At 49.8% G+C, this 17,643-nt stretch overlaps 1 protein-coding gene across 1 annotated transcript; it reads right to left on the bottom strand.

Moving 5' to 3' along the window:
- Positions 1–10,019: 10,019 nt before the first annotated feature.
- Positions 10,020–10,481, bottom strand: CCDC182 (coiled-coil domain containing 182). The gene has a single exon (XM_041726810.1). The coding sequence runs from the start codon at positions 10,479–10,481 to the stop codon at positions 10,020–10,022; it is 462 nt and encodes a 153-aa protein (XP_041582744.1).
- Positions 10,482–17,643: the final 7,162 nt, after the last annotated feature.

The following is a 17,643-nucleotide window of genomic DNA, read 5'->3' as shown; positions in this document are numbered from 1 at the left end:
ACCCTTAGGCACTGAGGTACAAACATTGGAGTGGTTTGAGGTCTTGAGCCTCAAAATGAGAGCTGTGGAATTGGAATGCATACTATTGTTAGAGAAGAGAGCAACCAGCTGTGTGTCTTTAGGCAAGTCAGTTGACCTCTCTGAGTTTTCTTTTTCCCCATGATGGAACATGTAGAACTAGATGACCACTAAGCTGCTTTCTAGCTGTGAAAGCCTACAGTTTTATCTCTGAAACAAAGTATTCAATGCTGGTCCAGGAGAGCCCTGGGTTGCTCACAGAGGGGTCAGTAAATGGACCACTGATGGAACCCCAACCTCTAGTGCATTCAAGGTGGGGTGGGGCTGGGGAGTCTGCTCAAGAACAAGACTTGGCCCCTGGTCCTAGATCGGCCACTAACTCACGGTATAACCTTGAGCTTCTCCTCTGTTAAATGAAGAATTTGGACTAGGTGAGAATGGGAAATAAATTTCACATCACGTGCACTCTGGCTGATAGATGGGGGCTGCCTGGAGTGTGGTGTTGAGAAAAAATGAGGCTGCCTCCAACTCCAGAGGAAACAAGGACTGGGATTGATTAGTGATGTCTGCCATGGGTAAGGGAGGGGGTGGCTGTGTGGGAGTTGGCCTTCCTTGGAGGAGACTCTCACAGTAGATGGCCTCTTCCAGCTCCATGCTAATGCCCTGTGAGTAGCACACAGAGAAACGGGGGTTCAGAGTCACCAATGCACAGGAAGCAGAACTTGGCTTGTTCAACTGTTTTTATATTATCCATGGCTTGGGTTTAAATAATCTGTCCCCTGATACCACTGTATTTCAGAAATTGCTACCTAAGGCAAATTTTCCACTTTTAAACTCATTTCCTGAGTCGGTCTTTTTAAACCCCACATTAAATATTGATCTGCCCTGGAGAGATCTAATTTATTTAGTAGAGACAGGTTTGACTCCACCAGAACTGTCAAACCCAGAAATGGGGCCATGCCCCTCCTGAAGCAATAACCAGCCAGGATGGTGACAGGCAAGCCAAGGACACTGGAACCGGGAACCAGCTTCTTCCCTCTGTGTCAGGGACAGGACCTGCTTTCCCTGTCTCTCTCGCACCCCAGATTGTCAGGGTATCTTTGAGAACCTTTCCTACAAGGATGGACATCTGAAAGTCAAGGCATTCACTCTGTGCTGGCTGGACTCCCCAGCCTATGCTCCAAGCTCTGACCTTCAGACCCTGCAACCTCTCCCTGGAGTCCCAACTCCTGCCCAGGGAAGGTTGCACTTCCACTTGGACGTTGGTTTTAAACCACAGCCCCTATGAGCTTTGACTTACTGTCTTTCCAAATGACAAATTGCCAGCTATCTCCTAAAGGAACCCCCTCTGTGCTTAGTAGTGTGATTCCAATGAAGAGAGAGAGAGAGAAAGAGAGACTCAGCTCCCCACAGCCTGAGGACACAGCCCAGCACACCAGGCTGGATGCGGCGATCCAGCCTCACCCTGGGAGCTGGCCTCTACCTTCTGCACTCCCAACACGGGCTTCCATCACCTTGCACTCTGGGCTGATCCAGCATAATTTCTCTCCATAACTTACGCTTCCAAGCATAAATGCCAAGATTCCCTTCTGGGTTTCTCAAAACATCTGTTTGGGGCCCCACAAACAAGAGTCCCTGCGGCAGGGAACACAGCCTATCTGTGGGTTAGGGAACCAAACTGTAATTAAAATCTCAATTATCCTGCCATACCTATCTTTCCTCTGTTAATTCACCCAAAAATCCCAACCAGGTAGGCAGGGTTGTCATCTCCTTGGGAAACACGGGGAGACTGAGGCTCACCACCAGCCACATATGCCTGATTAAAATTACATAAAATTTAAAATTCAGTTCCTAAATCTCATTCTCCATGTTTCAAGAACTCAATAGCCACACGTGACTACTATGGCAATACTGACAGCTCAGAATTCGAGAGCATTCCTATCATCACAGTAAGTTCTATTGGATGGGGCTGCAGGAGTAAAGTAACAACCCTGTGCTGTACAGAAGCTGAGGGCAGGGTTGGTATTCCAACCAGGCCGGGTTGTCTGCAGAGCTGGAATGCCAAACCAGTACCCTTTCCTGCTGCTGAAAGAAAGTCAAAAGGAAGGTGAGATGAGCAAGAGGTCAACCAAGAGATCTCACCAGAGTGAAGCCTTTTGGAGACAAGACATGTCAGAGACAAGACCTCTGAGTAAGACCTCTTTCCTGGCTCCTGGTCATGTGACAGCTGTAGGCAGCATCTTGAGCGACATTGTTCTGATGCTGTCTTTACCCCATCAACAGTGTCTTCTGGGCTAGAAGTGAACGGTGGGGCTTGATCTCCATCTAGCATTTCCATCTCCTATGACCCTGGAAAGGAGAATCAAGCACAGAACTGGGCACAATAGAATGGGATCTTCCCCACACTGCCATGTCCCTGAGACTTCTTAGAGATGGTGGAGGTCAATCAAGGTCATTGATGGCAACGTTTTGTGCCTCACTTGCAGTTTTGGTTCAATTATCATTTGTGGCACACCTGTTATGTGCCAGTCTCTGAATCAGGCACTTTTTACATATGCAATCCAAGTAAATTCTGGACCCCGTGTGGTTCCAGAATGTCCATAAGGTAAAAACAATTTAAAATAATCCTAGTCTTGATTTGTGTCTCTCTATATTGAAAGGGATTTGAATTGTAAATCGTAGCATCATTTCTGTTTTTTCACTGTGCACTTGTACTTACATTTTATTTTTTATTTTTTTAACGATTATTTATTTATTTGAGAGAGAAAGCAAGAAAGTGAGAGAGCAAAGCATGAGTAGGGGGTGGTACAGAGGGAGAGGGAGAAGCAAACTCCCTGCTGAGCAGGGAGCACAATGTGGGGCTCGATCCTGGAACTGCAGGATCATGACCTGAGCCAAAGGCAGAGGCTCAACCACTGAGCCACCCAGGCGCCCCCCCCCCTTTTTAAGATTTTAGTGCACAGAGATTTTTGGGCCCTTTTGTCAAACCCACTAGCCACTGCTCTCCCACACCCACAGCCCCAGGCACCCACTGATCTGCATCCTGGCTCTATAGATTTGTCTGTTGCAGACATTTCACATAAATGGTATCATAAAACATATGGCCTTCTGTGACTGGCTTCTTTTGCTTAGCACAGTATTATAGCACAATATTATATGATTAGTAGTTCATCCCTGTCCTATGGCCAAATAATATTCCAGCGTATGGATGTACCACATTTTATTTATCCATTCATAGACATTTGGGTTGGTTCACTTTCAGGCTAGTGCAACTAGTACTATGAACATTCACATATAAGTTTTTTTCAAATATTTCATTCATTTATTCATGAGAGACACACAGAGAGAGGCAGAGACACAGACAGAGGGAGAAGCAGGCTCCCTGTAGGGAGCTCGGTTGCCCCAGGACCCTAGGATCACGCCCTGAGCCAAAGGCAGACGCTTAACCACTGAACTACCCAGGCGTCCCTCGCATAAGTTTTGTGTGGACATGTGTGTTATTTCTCTCAGGTATGTACCTAGGAGTGGAATTGCTGTGTCACATGACAACTCTATGCTTAACATGTTGAGACGCTGCCAAATTGTTTTTCCAGGGAGAAACAAGAAAAGGTCCATACCTGATGAACATTGAAGGGGCAGGGAACATTGAAGCCCAGGGCTTGCTGCTCTTAGCATTCCAGGAATTACTACACGGACTGGATCCAAACAGGAGGTCACGTTCTACATGTGGAATAAAGCCAATGCCAAGGCCCAAACCCTTGCTTCCCACCCACACCACCAATTCTGCCCAGCCCTGCTGTCCCTTGGAGCTTTATTCTTCCTGGTGCCAGTTGGCAGGTAAGACTGAAGTTGTGGCAACTGAAATTTGTTACCTCCCCACACAAAGCACTACATGTTCAGCTCTCCTACTCAGCCATCTTGCCACTCACCTGAGCTCCCAGCTTGCAGCAGACACAGGACTTGGGGTCCTGGGGAGGGCTCCCTTGGCTGCCATGGGGCTTCCTAAGATGGAGCCATGTGTCCTTTTTTTTTTAAGAATTATTATTTATTCGAGAGGAAGAAAGAGAATCTCAAGCAGACTCCCCACTGAGCACAGAGCCTGCCACGGGGCATGATCCCACAATCCTGAGATCATGACCTGAGCCAAAACCAAGAGTTGGATGCTCAACCAACTCAGCCACCCAGATGCCCCCAAACCATCTGTCTTCTGTTTTAGAATTTCAAAGAAAGTAAGCAGTGGGCTGCTCAATTTTATTGCTACAGTCGAGAGGAGAAGAGTTGGAGTGAGGGATTCCATTTTAATAGCTGCAAAAAGCTGTCTCTCTTCATGGCACCACTCAGACCCCAGGCTCTTTAATCTACTGCTGAGCCCTCTGTCTTCCTAGACTAGGGTCTCAGCTGTGAGGTATGGCCTAATCAGGAATCACAACTGTTCACACAAAGATCTCAAAAGTTGCTGAGAAAAGGCCCACCTCTCAAATCTCCTTACCCACCTGAGGTGACGGACAAGCACCCAGCAGTGGGGAAGAGAAATGCAGTCAAGGAGAAGCCCCTCCTGCCACAGGATGAGCAGGCCAGCCACCTGTGCTTAAAATGAAAGCAAAGATGCACCAATCTGCCAGAGCCTGCCACCACCACTCTTGTTTCCTGCCTGGCCTCCTGTGACTTGCCCCACCCACAGCCTCACCTGGATCATCCCAAGCTCTCTGTCTAAGGCAAGCTGACCAACCATTCCAGTCTTCCCAGGACTGAGAGGGTTCCTGGCATATAGAACTTTGGGTTTTCAGAGATAGTCGCAATCAAACTAGGGCTAGTCACTCTAGACAGTGACATGTGGATTGCATCTCTAAGAGTGGCTGCCTATTTGAAGGACTGAGGAGTTACAAAGTCTCCCAAACACCCTTTGGGTCATCTTAAGCCTCTGACTTCAAGGGTGAAGCCTGAGTTTGGGGAAGTAAGGGCAGCGCAAGCAAAGACAATGGATTTGCATGCACAGCACTGAAGTGTCACTCCACACCTCCACCCAGCCCCTACACCTAAATCCATGCTTCTGGGGGATCCCTGGGTGGCTCAGCGGTTCAGCGCCTGCCTTCGGCCCAGGGCGTGATCCTGGAGTCCTGGGATCGAGTCCCACATCAGGCTCCCTGCATGAAGCCTGCTTCTCCCTCTGCCTGTGTTTCTGCCTCTCTCTCTCTCTCTCTCTCTCTCTCTCTCTCTGTGTGTTTGTGTGTGTGTCTCTCATGAATAAATAAATAAAATCTTAAAAAAAAAATCCATGCTTCTCTCCAGCCATGTTACAGCCACTCACACTGCCAAGCTCTGCCCAGCATGCCATTTCCAAGCACATTCTTCTTCCTGACCCTATCTTTTTTAAGATTTTATTTTGTTATTTATGTTAGAGACAGAAACAGAGAGAGATAATGCTAGAGCATGAGCAGAGGGAGAGGCAGAGGGAAAGAGAGAATCTCAAGCAGACTTCCTGCTATGAGTGGAACCCGACACGGGGTTCAATCCCATGACCCTGAGATTGTGTGACCTGAGCCAAAACCAAGAGTCAGGCACTCAACCAACTAAGCCATCCAGGTACCTCTAACCATCTGTATCTATTGAGTAGAAAAGGTAAGACTGAGGTTGTGACAGGTGGGGTTGGTTACCACCCAACAGCCACACTCTCTGATGGAAGCTCAGATCTTGGGTAACCAAGGTGCTCAGCTGGTTGAGTTATGCCTATTGCTTTCCTCTTTGTCCACAATTGGTTTAGGATAGGTGAGCAGCCCATGTCTGTCCAAAGAGATGTCAAAGAAAATTTGCTGGGGGGATTCGCAAAGGGGTTTCCTCTCTGATAAACAGGAGGCTTGCAAGAAAAGCTGTGCTACTTTTTTCCTTCGTTGGAAGTCACTGAGTGATGACACAATTCTGGAACTCCTGCAGCCATCATCATGTGACCATGGGCTGTGAGGGGTGGTGAGGAAGAAGGGGAATAGGAGACAGAGATACCAACTAAGATCTGGCATTGGTGAGTTACTGAACCTATCATCTACTTCAGATGTCTTGTTACATGAGAAAAAATAGTCTCCTCAAAGAAGTTAACATAATAGTCATCATGTGGCTTGCAGCTGAAAGCTCCCGAGAGAGGAGAAGCAAGCTTGAAACCCTGCTGTGGGGAATACCAGGAGAGGACACTTAGACTTTCACCCTGTCTCCAGCTAGGGCATCTATCTAACCCAACATGGACATATGTGCAACTGAGCTCTCCAAGACAAGAAATGCATGCAAGCTTCCTGCCTTTTCCTCGAGTATTTCCTCATCATCATCCCAGGATGACTCACCTCCTTGCAGCTGGAGGGCCTTGGGGCCACCCCTATGGGACCTCCCAGCAAAGGGGGCCAGCCCCTCCCTGCAAGTCCCTTCCTTTGGGGTGGGATGGTGGTCAAGAGAGGGAGCTCTGGAGTCCTGCTGTATACCTTAGGCTAAGTATTTACTCTCTATGTCTCAATTTCTTCATCTGCCATGGGGATAATAGCAAGTAGCTCACAAGGTTATTGTGGATGAAATGTCAAGTGCATCCGACATGGTATCATGGGTCCCCCACTCACTCTCAAGTTCAGTGATACACTAGAACTATTTGCACAAGTGAGAAAAGCTATTATACACCTGGTTACAGTTTATTACAACTACTCAATGCAGATTTAGATTGGCAAAAGTAAAAGGAGCACAGGGCAGAGTCCAGGAGAGACCAACCATAAGCTTCCAGTTGTCTCCTCCCAACGGAGCTGTAGGGACAATGTTTAATTTTCCCAGCAGCAATGTGTGACAAGACGTATGAAGTACATCAGCCAGGGAGGCTCACCCGAGTCTTGGTGTGCAAGGTGTTTACTGCTGCTTTATCACCTGCCTTCGAGCATCTCCGTGGCCTCATTCATTCAGTCTCTAGCCTCTCCCGAGGTCAAGCTGATACAGCTCAGCAGCCCACCCACCCCCTCCACAGTGAAATCACATCGTGAGGTTAACTGTCTGTCCCCAGGCCCCAGGTAAACGAAAGGCAATCTTATCAGACAGCATATCGCAAGGGTTTAGAGGTTATCTCCTGGGAGCCCGTCAGGGGTCCCTATAGAGGGTCTCTGCCTCTCTCTCTCTCTCTCTCTCTCTCTCTCTCTCTGTGTGTCTCATGAACAAATAAAAAAAATCTTTTTAAAAATTAAAAAGTAAATAAACTTCTAAAAAACATATTTTATTATCTATTAGGGAGACATACACACACACAGAGGCAGAGACACAGGCAGAGGGAGAAGCAGGCTCCATGCAGGGAGCCCGATGTGGGACCTGATCCTGGGACTCTGGGATCACACCCTGGGCTGAAGGCAGAAGTTCAACCGCTGAGCTACCCAGGCCTCCATTCCTAATGGAGGCAGGGAAAAGAAAAGGGACATTTATTAGCCCCCTCAAGCCCCAAGCACAGTGTTTGGAAGGTCATGATCAAGTCCCCTCTCAAACATCTGCCACCAAGGTCCTCAGGTTATCATGCCCCCTCGGGATTCCCTGGCTTGCCCCCATCTGCTGGGCACACGCCAGGCTGTCCAGGACCTTCTAGAGTGTTGGGCTAGAACTAAGCACAGAGCACTCCCAGTGTGGTCTCAGAGGCACCACCCCAGGGCAACATCTCCCCATCTCTTCTCAGAATTCCCACGAACACCACCAATACTGTGCAGCCCTATTAACACGCTGAACCTACAGTAGACTCAAAGCCTTTTCCACATGAATTAGCATAAGAGCCAGTTTTCTTGTCAGTTGATGTTTTTTTTTAAGTGAGCCCTATGTCCGGTATGGGGCTTGAATTCACAACCCCGAGATCAAGAGTCATGTACTCTACTGATTGAACCAGCCAGGAGCCTCAGCAGTTGATTTTTTAAACCTTTTCTTATATTTGACCAATCTAAGTTCTTCATTTCAGATACATTTGTACACACACACACACGTGTCCTTTACAAGGTCTAAAGGTATAGGAATCCTCCGCCCAAAAAAACAGTCTTTTTTTCCCAGAGCTCACCTCAGCGATATCAGTATGCTCAGCACACCTACTCAAGGAGGACTTAGCAGATATTCATTAAGTTCCAGAAATACTGCATGTTGGTTAAAACAAGCAAGGTCTCTAGAGTTAGTCATTCCTAGGCTCACATCTCAGCTCTACTATGTACAAGCTGTGTGACCTTGGGCTCCGTAGCTTCTCCGAGCAGTGGCTTCCTCCAAGTCTGAAAGTGAAGGATTGTAGCCATATGTGCCCTCAAGGGCCAAGCCTAGGACCTGGAATACAGCACATTCTTTGTAACTAAGCTGGTAGCAGTCGTGGTAATGTCGCTAGTGTTTACATTATTACTACTTCAGCTACACCTTCCAAGGTAGAAAGTCCGAAGGTAAAATAGGGGTGCAGCTCTACAGGGTGGATAGTGATGGATGAATATAACTATTGGCAGTGGGTCACAGGGTCCTTTTGTGAGATGCAGCATGAGGATTCCAGATGTTCGAATCTTGTTGGGAGAGATTCTATGGAACAGGAGGCAGATGGGGCTGAAGGTGAATGTCAGAGGGTCTGGCACAGGGTATAGATCCCTGGCTGGGAGGACAGAGGCCTGGCTCTGCTCAGGTGTTGACTCTGGCCTCTAGGCACCTTCTGCTGTTTAGGGGACAATCCCTGTTGCATTTTGGCGGGGGGGACCAGAGAGAGGATATGTGACTTGATGAAACAGAGTCTCATTGGAAACAAAAAGGCAGAGTGAACGTTAAGGAAGCCCCAAGTCACCTCTGTGACAGTCTCAATCCTCCAGAAGAACAGGTCCAGGATGAGCCTGATGTGGTTCCAAAGGGGCAGCAGGATGATGAGCACAGATGCCAGACTTGAAGTACAGTCCTGCCACCTGCTAGCTTGGAGAGCTTGGGTGAAGGACATAACCTCCCTGAGGTCAGCCTCCCCCTGTGCACAATGGGGAAGTAACACTTGCAACCAAAGTTGCCTGTAGAAGTGGGTGGGATGGTATGTGTGTCCACTGCCTGATAAATGTCTGGGCACTGTAACAATTCCTGCTCCATGGGTCAGATGGGAAAACCAGCTGCCCTGGGCACCTGGGTGGCTCAGTGGCTGAGCATCTGCCCTTGGCTCAGGGCATGATCCCAGCGTCCTGGGATGGAGTCCCACATCGGGCTCCCCTCAGGAAACCTGCTTCTCCCTCTGCCTGTGTCTCTGCCTCTGTGTGTCTCCCATGAATAAATACATAAAAAGCTTTAAAAAAAAAAAAAACCAGCTGCCCTGCCCTACAACCCACCTCACAGGTGTCGCACGCACTTCAGTGCATCCTCCTGCATCTGCACACTGAGCTCTTAGGGCCCCACCCAGACGAGCCCGAATGAGCTCTGTCCACCTGTAGGGCCAGACCGCTGGCTAAGTGCAGACAGAAGTTCAGGTGTGCAGAGGCAGCAAAAAAAGTGAGCTAGGACGGTCTAAGGAGGAAAGCAGACGGAGAAGCCCATTAGGTGAGGATTTGAATTACAAAAGTACCCAAGAGACCACTGGGTGCATAGGCAAACGATCAACCCCTCTCAATGGACCCTGCATCAAGTAACGACCAGGAGAGCCTTGAGTCATTTAAAAAAAAAAAAGGTAAATCTGTTCAACACATGAGTTTAAGAAGATTTAAAAAAAACCATGTTATACATTTGAGCAATATTACCATTACAAACAGGAAAACAGTTAACGGTGAAAGTTACAGGTGTCTGAAAGACGGGGCGCCTCCTCCTGTGATGCTGCTGGGCACACGGAGCTTCCCCCAAAGAACATACTGGGGTCTTTTCTCCTCTCAGCAAGGTGTTATTGAGGAAGAAGAAAAGCAGTGGAAAAGGGGAAAGGGGAGCAAATGGACAGGGACTTAGGGTTGGTCCTTCCACTTAAAAAAAAAACATCTTCTACTTGGGCTGTGGCACTGGAAGCTGGGCTCCCTCCCAAGGAGGCCTCAGTTGGCCTGGATCTTCTTGGGGACGCCCTGCACGACCCGGCCTGCGCCCAGCAGCATGCGCTCCAGCCGCCTGCAGTGCTCCCGGAGCTGCTTCTCGCGGGGCAGCAGGAAGGTGAGGACCTTGTTCCGCACGACGCCCCGGTCCTCCTCCTCCCGGAGCCGCTGCTTCACGCGCGCAGCCTGTTCCTCCTGCTGCGCCAGCGCCGCGTTCATCTCGCAGAAGGCGTCCTCCAGGTAATGGATGGCCTTCAGCGCCTCCTTCTTAAAGTCCTCCAGCTCCCGCTGCACCGCGGCCACCTTCTGCTGCAGGATGTCCAGGTCAGCGGGCGGCAGGAGGCAGGAAGGCCAGGACTGAGGGAGGGAGAAGTCTCCAGACTGCAGGCCGTTCTCCACCATCTTCTTCCCCTGTAAGGTGTTCACTTTCATGAGGATGGACCCAGCCTGGTAGAGTGGTTCCATCGTCTCTCTTCCCCTTTGGCCAAAGAGAGGGAGCTAAGAGATCCGTCTGGTCAGTGAATTTTTTTCTTATTATTTTAATTTTAATTTTATTTTTTTTGGCTAGAGGCACAATCACTGGAGTGAAGAAACCCCATGCATTGTGACATCGGGGCCCCTCGGCCAACCAGGACGACAGCCACAATCCATTCATTTGCATATTGGAGTTTCCTTGGCTGGTTATCCAGGGCTTTGTCGGTTGGTTCATCTACGCAAATGGTCTTCCCGTTACATGGATTTTCATTGGCTCATCACCTTTCCAGAACCAGAGCTCAGTGTCTGCTATTACCTGAGGGACAAACTGAGGCTTAGAGCAGGGCAGTCAACAGGCCAGGCTCCCTGGCAGCCAGGGGTGGGCACCCTCCCCACAGGCGGTCTCTGGCTCTCAGTGGCTCACAGGGAAACTGGCTTCTTGACCGCCTCCAAAGTTCTAAGATCTGCACAGCCCTTCCTTTAAACCTCTCCTGAGGCAATTACTACTTTTACCCTCTTTTTTTTTTTTTTTTTGACCTAAGACCTTGTCCTTCCAGATCCCCATGGCACAAGAAATTCCATGAGGACATTGTAAGAGATGATGCCTAAGCTCACTTCTAGTTCTAAAATGTGAGAGAGAAAAAAGAAGAAAGATAGAGAAAGGTAATTTCTGATTCCAAAATCCATATTCTCATAACAATGCCAGCATTCTTGATCATCTTAGAAGTCGTGAGGCATGTACTTAGGTTTTGGTGTGTGGTCCATGGCAGTGCTGAGTTACTTTCAGGATAAAGCGGGTCACTCACTCATTTCTTCTGCAAGTGCTTACTGAGTGCTCACTATTCATCCTGACTAGAGAGCGAGTGTGAACAAGAGTGCCTGGTGCCCCACTCCCTGCCCTGCTGGGTCATGCCTGAATGTCGACACAGATGAGAAAAAAACATACAGAAGGGTGAATCTCGCACTTCTTACCTGAATACTGTAAGAAAGGGAAAATGTTTCTAGCTAGCTTGTGCTGGATTGGTCAAGAACAGACCTCTATCCTGCCTATCTCACTGTCCTGCCCAGACTTCTCCTGGCCTCCACATGTGAACATCTCTCCAACAGCATGCCTCAAATCCAATCTACCCAAAGCTAGACTAGTTATCATTTTGCCCAAACTGCTTCTTGTTCCAATATTGACATCGAGTTAATGATGCCATTGTGGGGTAGGACCCATATGAGAAACCAGGGATCAGCCTAGAACACTTTGCATCCAAGTGGCTCTGGGTCCTCTTAACTTTACCTGAGGCTGAGCAACCTAGGACCAGACCACCAGGGCAGGGTCTCAGCTCCACCACCTATAAGCCGTGTCTCTTTGGCAGATGACCTCACCTCCTCTATAAAGTAGGAATACTAACACAGTGGTGTGCAGCTCCCTGGGCAGTGTGGGGGAGAGGAGGGCGGGGGAAGGCTCTGACTTAGAGCTGTTGCCGATTTCCATGGTGTGAATACTCCCACCATGGCTGCTTTTGAGCTTCCAGCACAATGTCTCTGGGTACAAGTGCACACAGTCAGCTGTCACAAGTGGGGCAAGCTGACCCCGCACCACAGGACCCGTGATGAGGACTGACCTATCTGGAGTGCAGAGAGGTTTATGGCTAAACTAAGGTAGAATTTTGAATCTCAAAATGAATGTTTGGTGAAAGGAGCACTGTTTGTAGGAGTCAGGAAATCTGGAGCCTGAAATCGTTATATGACCACAGGTCAATCACCAGTCTCCCTTCTCTCTTCCCTCTGGTACAATATGAGTAGGTGGGAGACAGTTTCTCTGAAGTCTCTGGTTCTAAGATCCACATAACCCTTCCCTTGAGCCATTCCTGAGGCACCACCTTTTCCCCTCTTTTGTGACCTAGGACCTTGTCCTCCCAGTCCCAAAAGGCACAGTAAATTCCATGAGGACAAGGGAGTGTGCATTCCTCATCCTATGTACCCTCATGTGTCCTGCCTGATGCCCTGCACATAATGGCACTCAGAAAACTAGATGGAAAAAAAAAAAAGAAAAAGAAAACTAGATGAAATCGAATTTATGTTCATAGGTGGCCATCCATCGCCTCCCCAGCTTTCCCTCTGACATGGTGACACCTGCTGGCCTGAGCGGGAACTGCATGCTCTTTATTCCCCAGCATAAAATCCAGGCGGGGACTGGCGCGATTGCGTGCACAGGCTTCCGTGGTGTCCTTACTAGGGCTGTGTGTGCAGGTCGGGCACAGGGTAGAGTCTCAATGATTTTTTTTAAAGATTTTATTTATTTTTTTTAATTTTTTATTTATTTATGATAGTCACAGAGAGAGAGAGAGAGGCAGAGACACAGGCAGAGGGAGAAGCAGGCTCCATGCACCGGGAGCCCGATGTGGGATTCGATCCCGGGTCTCCAGGATCGCGCCCTGGGCCAAAGGCAGGCGCCAAACCGCTGCGCCACGCAGGGATCCCAAAAATTTTATTTATTTATTCATGAGAGACACATAAAGAGAGAGAGAGGCAGAGATACAGGCAGAGAGAGAAGCAGGCTCCTTGCAGGGAGCCCAACTTGGGACTTGATCCTGAGACTTCAGGGTCATGCCCTGGGCAGAAGGCAGGTGCTAAACCACTGAGCTACCCAGGGATCTCCTAATTTTGTTTTAATCAGTGAAAGGAAAAACATGTGTCTTTCTTTGGGATTCTGTGATTTTTTGAGTATCTCTCCGATTTGGATCCTCTGCCTCTTTACCTCGGTCTCCCACAGGGAATGGTGGACGTCATAACCAGAACTATGAAAGAAAAGCAGCAAAAGTTAAGCAGGAATGGCAATTATTCAATTTCCCTGGTGCTTTTTTTAAAAACATTTTATTTATTTGAGAGAGATGGAGAAAGCACAAGCAGAGGGAGAAGCAGATTCCCCACTGAGTGGGGAGCCCACTGCAGGGCTCAATCCCAGGACCCCAGGATCATGATCTGAGCAAAAGGCAGACACTTAACCAGCTGAGCCACCCAGATGCCCTGCTGTGGTGGTTTTCTTTTCTTTTCTTTCTTTTTTTTTTTTTTTTTAAGATTTATTTATGAGAGACACAGACTGAAAGAGAGAGAGGGGGGCAGAGACACAGGCAGAGGGAGAAGCAGGCTCCCCACAGGGAGCCCAATGTGGGACTCAATCCTGGATTCCGGGATCACGACCTGAGCTGATGGCAGGTGCCCAACTGCTGAGCCACCCAGGTGTCCCTCTGTGGTGCTTTTTAATGAGCTTTCAGTTCATTGCTCCTCAGAACCGGCCAGAGAGGACTGCTTCTACATGAACCTCAGCAGAGACTGAGGGAGAATGAGCACTCTGTCAGCAGAAGACTCCAGGGTTGGTGGTCTCCTGAACCTTCAGACAGTCCTCAGCATGGAAGACCCAATACGCACATGCTCTGAATGCCCTCCCCGAAGGTCTATCATCCAGGTCTGTGCCTTCCTCACAAATTTCCTTCCAGTCCTCATAAAGGAAGAAGGCAAATCTATTTGTCCCCTTCAGGAGGTCAAAGGCAAGGGCTTCTAGCATCTCTGGAAAGTCATTTCCAAGCCACTGTCTGGAGGGTTTCCCTGCCCCCTGGTCTGTTTCAGCTATTGATGGGCTCCCCATGTCTTGGAAAAATGGGGGCACGGGTGGGGGTCTCAACCCCACAAAGATCCAGACCTCACCCCCCTGAGAACCAGACAACCTGAACAAGTAGGGGCATAGCAGTGGGCATGTTTTAGGAGGGGCAGGGTTGGGCACTGCTGGATCAGAGCACATTCCTGCTGGGCCCTGCCCAACATTTGAGAAAGAAAACTGCATGGATCATCAGCCTTCCCCAGCCTCTGTCATATGTCCCCTCTGCATGCCTCTGCCTCTACATGTGAAATAAACCTCAATCCCTTTGAGGATCAGGAAAAGGGACAAGACACAGGTGCACTCCTTCATGGTTTTTTTTTCTTTTTCTTTTTCTTTTTTTTTTTTTTTTTTTTTTTTTTTTTTGAGAGAGAGAGAGTACAAGCATGAGGGACAGAGGGAAAGGTAAAGAGTCTCAAGTAGACTCTGCACTAAGCACAGAGCCCAACATAGGGCTCAATCTCACAACCCTGAGGTCACAACCTGAGCCAAAACCAAGAGTCAGATGCTTAACCAACTGCATCACCCAGGTGCCCCATGTGTATGTCTTTAAAAGTGAGGGAAACCCTTCAAAGCTCCTCACAGCCCCATTCCTTACCCAAGCACTGGCTGGGGGTTGGGTTCCTGCAGATGGCTCACACTAGTCACGGGTCCCCTCTTGGACTGAGGCTGGGCCCGGCCTCCCTGTAGCACCAGTCCCCCTATACAAGGCCTACATAGGGGTTCTGTGCCTAAGCAAGATGGAAAGGATGTGCAACCAACTGGGGCTTCCATGGGGAATAGTTATACTTGAAGAGGAAACAGCAAAAGGACCATGGTTAATTCCCCCAAATGAATTACTGATGCCAGCTTTCAGGTAGAGTGGAGAAGCAGTCTTCTAGGAGTTCCTGGAAACTGGTCTCTCTGTCCCCATCCCAAGAAAAAAGTTATGAAAAAAAAAAAAAGAGCAAAATTAGAGCAATCTCTCACAAACACCGAAAAGCATGTGGTTGGACATTTCTAAAAAGCAGAACAGCAGTTGGCCCTATCCAGAATATTCTTTTCCCAGAATCCCCTGGGCCTGGGCCTCCCTTGGCAGCTGCTGGCTTGGGTCAGGATGCAGCCACAGAGCCGGTGTCTCCCTAGATGTGCTCCATCAACAATAACAATCTTGACACAGTGCATTTTATTTTATTTTATTTTTAAGATTTTTATTTATTTATTAGAGATAGCGAGAGAGAATACCAACAAGGAGAAGAGGGAGAAGCAGGCTCCTCGCTGAGCAGGGCTCAATCCCAGGACCCTGGGATCATGACCTGAGGTGAAGGCAGATGCAACATGGTGCATTTTAAATCCTACAGGGGGTCTTCCCTCTAGCCATACACCCATCCAGCCACCTGGCCCGTCTTCCATTCATCCATCCATCCAGGCACATATTCAGTGACATTCACTGAGTACCTGCCTTGTGTGCACTAAGTTAGCAAACGAGATAGAGAAAACCCCTGTTCTCAAGCCACTGGCATTTCAGTGGAAGGAGACAGACAATGAAGTGAAGCAAAGAAGGTGATCTGGGCCGGTGCTAAGTGCTCTGAAGTGACAGAGAGCCTGGGGCGGGAGCCTCGGCCCGGGCCTTTGAGAAGGAGGACACTGGGGTGGACCAGATGGGGAGGATGCCTGAGAGGCAAGTTCAAAATGGAACATGAGTGGAAAGGCTTTGAGGCAGGAGGGGGCTGGAGGAACTTGCAAGGCCTGGGTGAGTGGGGACCATGAGAAGGAGGGGCAGGGGTGCAGGGCTCCCGCCATGGGGAGGCTTGGAAGGGTATCCCCAGTGTACCCCCGGGGCACGAGGGCCGTCAGGGGCTACCGTAGCTGTGCGTGCCCTCCTGCCCCTGCAGCTGGGATTCCAGTCTGGGGAAAGGGGACAAGGCTGGGCTGGGGGTGGGGCCCGGGATCAAGAACCGAGCCCAGCGCTGTTCACCGTGATTAATTAACCTGGAGCCAGAGCCCCCAAGGCACAGTGCTAAAAATAACCTGCTTCCCTCGGAGACGAGGCAGCTGCCACCCAGCAACTGTTACCCATCGCCATTTGTCATAATTTGACACTGATAAGGAGTGTCCACGGGGCTGTGTATCTGCAAGAGCCGACTCACCCACAGCCCACCAGCCAGCTGGTCCTCAGAAACCCTCCACGCCATTTCCTACCTGAACTCTCCCCCATCCCTGAGCCCCCGCCTTGGCCACCCCTGGATGCGCCTGCCACCTGCCCCCCCCCCCCCCCCAGCTCCCTTCCTCTCCTGGAACCTGAGCGGACCCGCCTCCGGGGTGGGAGCCAAGCGTTCTCCAGAGCAGGAGCGCGTGGTGGGATGGCGTGTCTCACACCACTGCAGCCCTGCAACTCGGAGTGGAGCCATCTATCAGAGGCCCTGCCAGCCCAGGGCGGCACTTTAATTAAAATATGTAAAACATCTTGGTGGGAGTGGATCCGAAGACACAGGAGTGGTCCTTGGACACGAGAAATGCAGGCGCCAACACCCCCCACCCCACAACCCCCAGTGGAGCTGGCCCCTCTCCAGCCCCCGAGGCCGAGGCCTGTGCCAAGAGGGCCTCCAAAGCATGCTGGGGCGTGGTGTCGTCGGCCTCGCACCATCCTCTGCTCTGCTGGGCACAGAACAGCGTCACAAAGGAGAGGCCCAAGAGTCCACAGGCCAGCACGGTGGCCCCAGAGTGTGCCAGGGAGGGCCTGACATCCCTGCCCCCCCGTCAGAATATTCTATCCCCACCCTCAACACTAATTTTCTTAAACAACCCCTGATGAAGGCGGTACCTGGACATTTCCATAAACTCTTCAGCAAAGCCAGTTCTGGTCCCCGACTAATAAGCTACTGAGGTTTCCTCTTCACTCAGGTGGCCTTCTATGTGGCTGGGAACCGTGGTCTGTGCTGTTCAGGACAGGCACGAGCCAGTTTTTTTGCCCAAAGATCAAATCAGAAAAAATATCTCTATATAGGCCCCAAATTTTAATCCCCATCTTTTCTTAAAATCAGAAAATGCTATTGTGTTTAAACATTTCTTTTTCCCCATCGCTAAAGGAATTTGTAATTATTATGGAAATGTCAGAACCTGAACGAGGGTTGCAACCCATTTCTTCTGCAATGATATAGATTGTGGGGAGCATAGAGAGGCCTGGGGAGGCATATTGGACCCTGATCTCGGCCAGAGGCGAGGAAGCAGAAAGAGGTCCCTTGGGAGCTCCTGTTCCAGGGAAGCCAGCGGCGGAGGGTTTGGAGGGGAGCCTCAGGGGAGAACCAACAGAGCACACGCAGGAGGGTGATGTGGGCCAGCGCTGTGTGAGCCCCTGAGTCTCCCTTTCCTGTTCTTCCCCGGGACAGGGGCCAGCAGGGTGGGAGGGAGGGAGCCCAGGGTCTCTACAGTAACCCCGCACTGAGATTTGCTGCACCCCTCTGGCCTGGGCCAGCTTCCACAGCCCTGGGCTAGAGCCACTGCCTGCATGTCGGGGTGTCAAGCTGA

This window comes from Vulpes lagopus, chromosome 12 (genome assembly GCF_018345385.1).
Source record: "Vulpes lagopus strain Blue_001 chromosome 12, ASM1834538v1, whole genome shotgun sequence".
NCBI lineage: Eukaryota > Metazoa > Chordata > Mammalia > Carnivora > Canidae > Vulpes > Vulpes lagopus.
The sequence above is the reverse complement of the archived record's forward strand: the minus strand, read 5'-3'. Positions and strand labels throughout refer to the sequence as shown.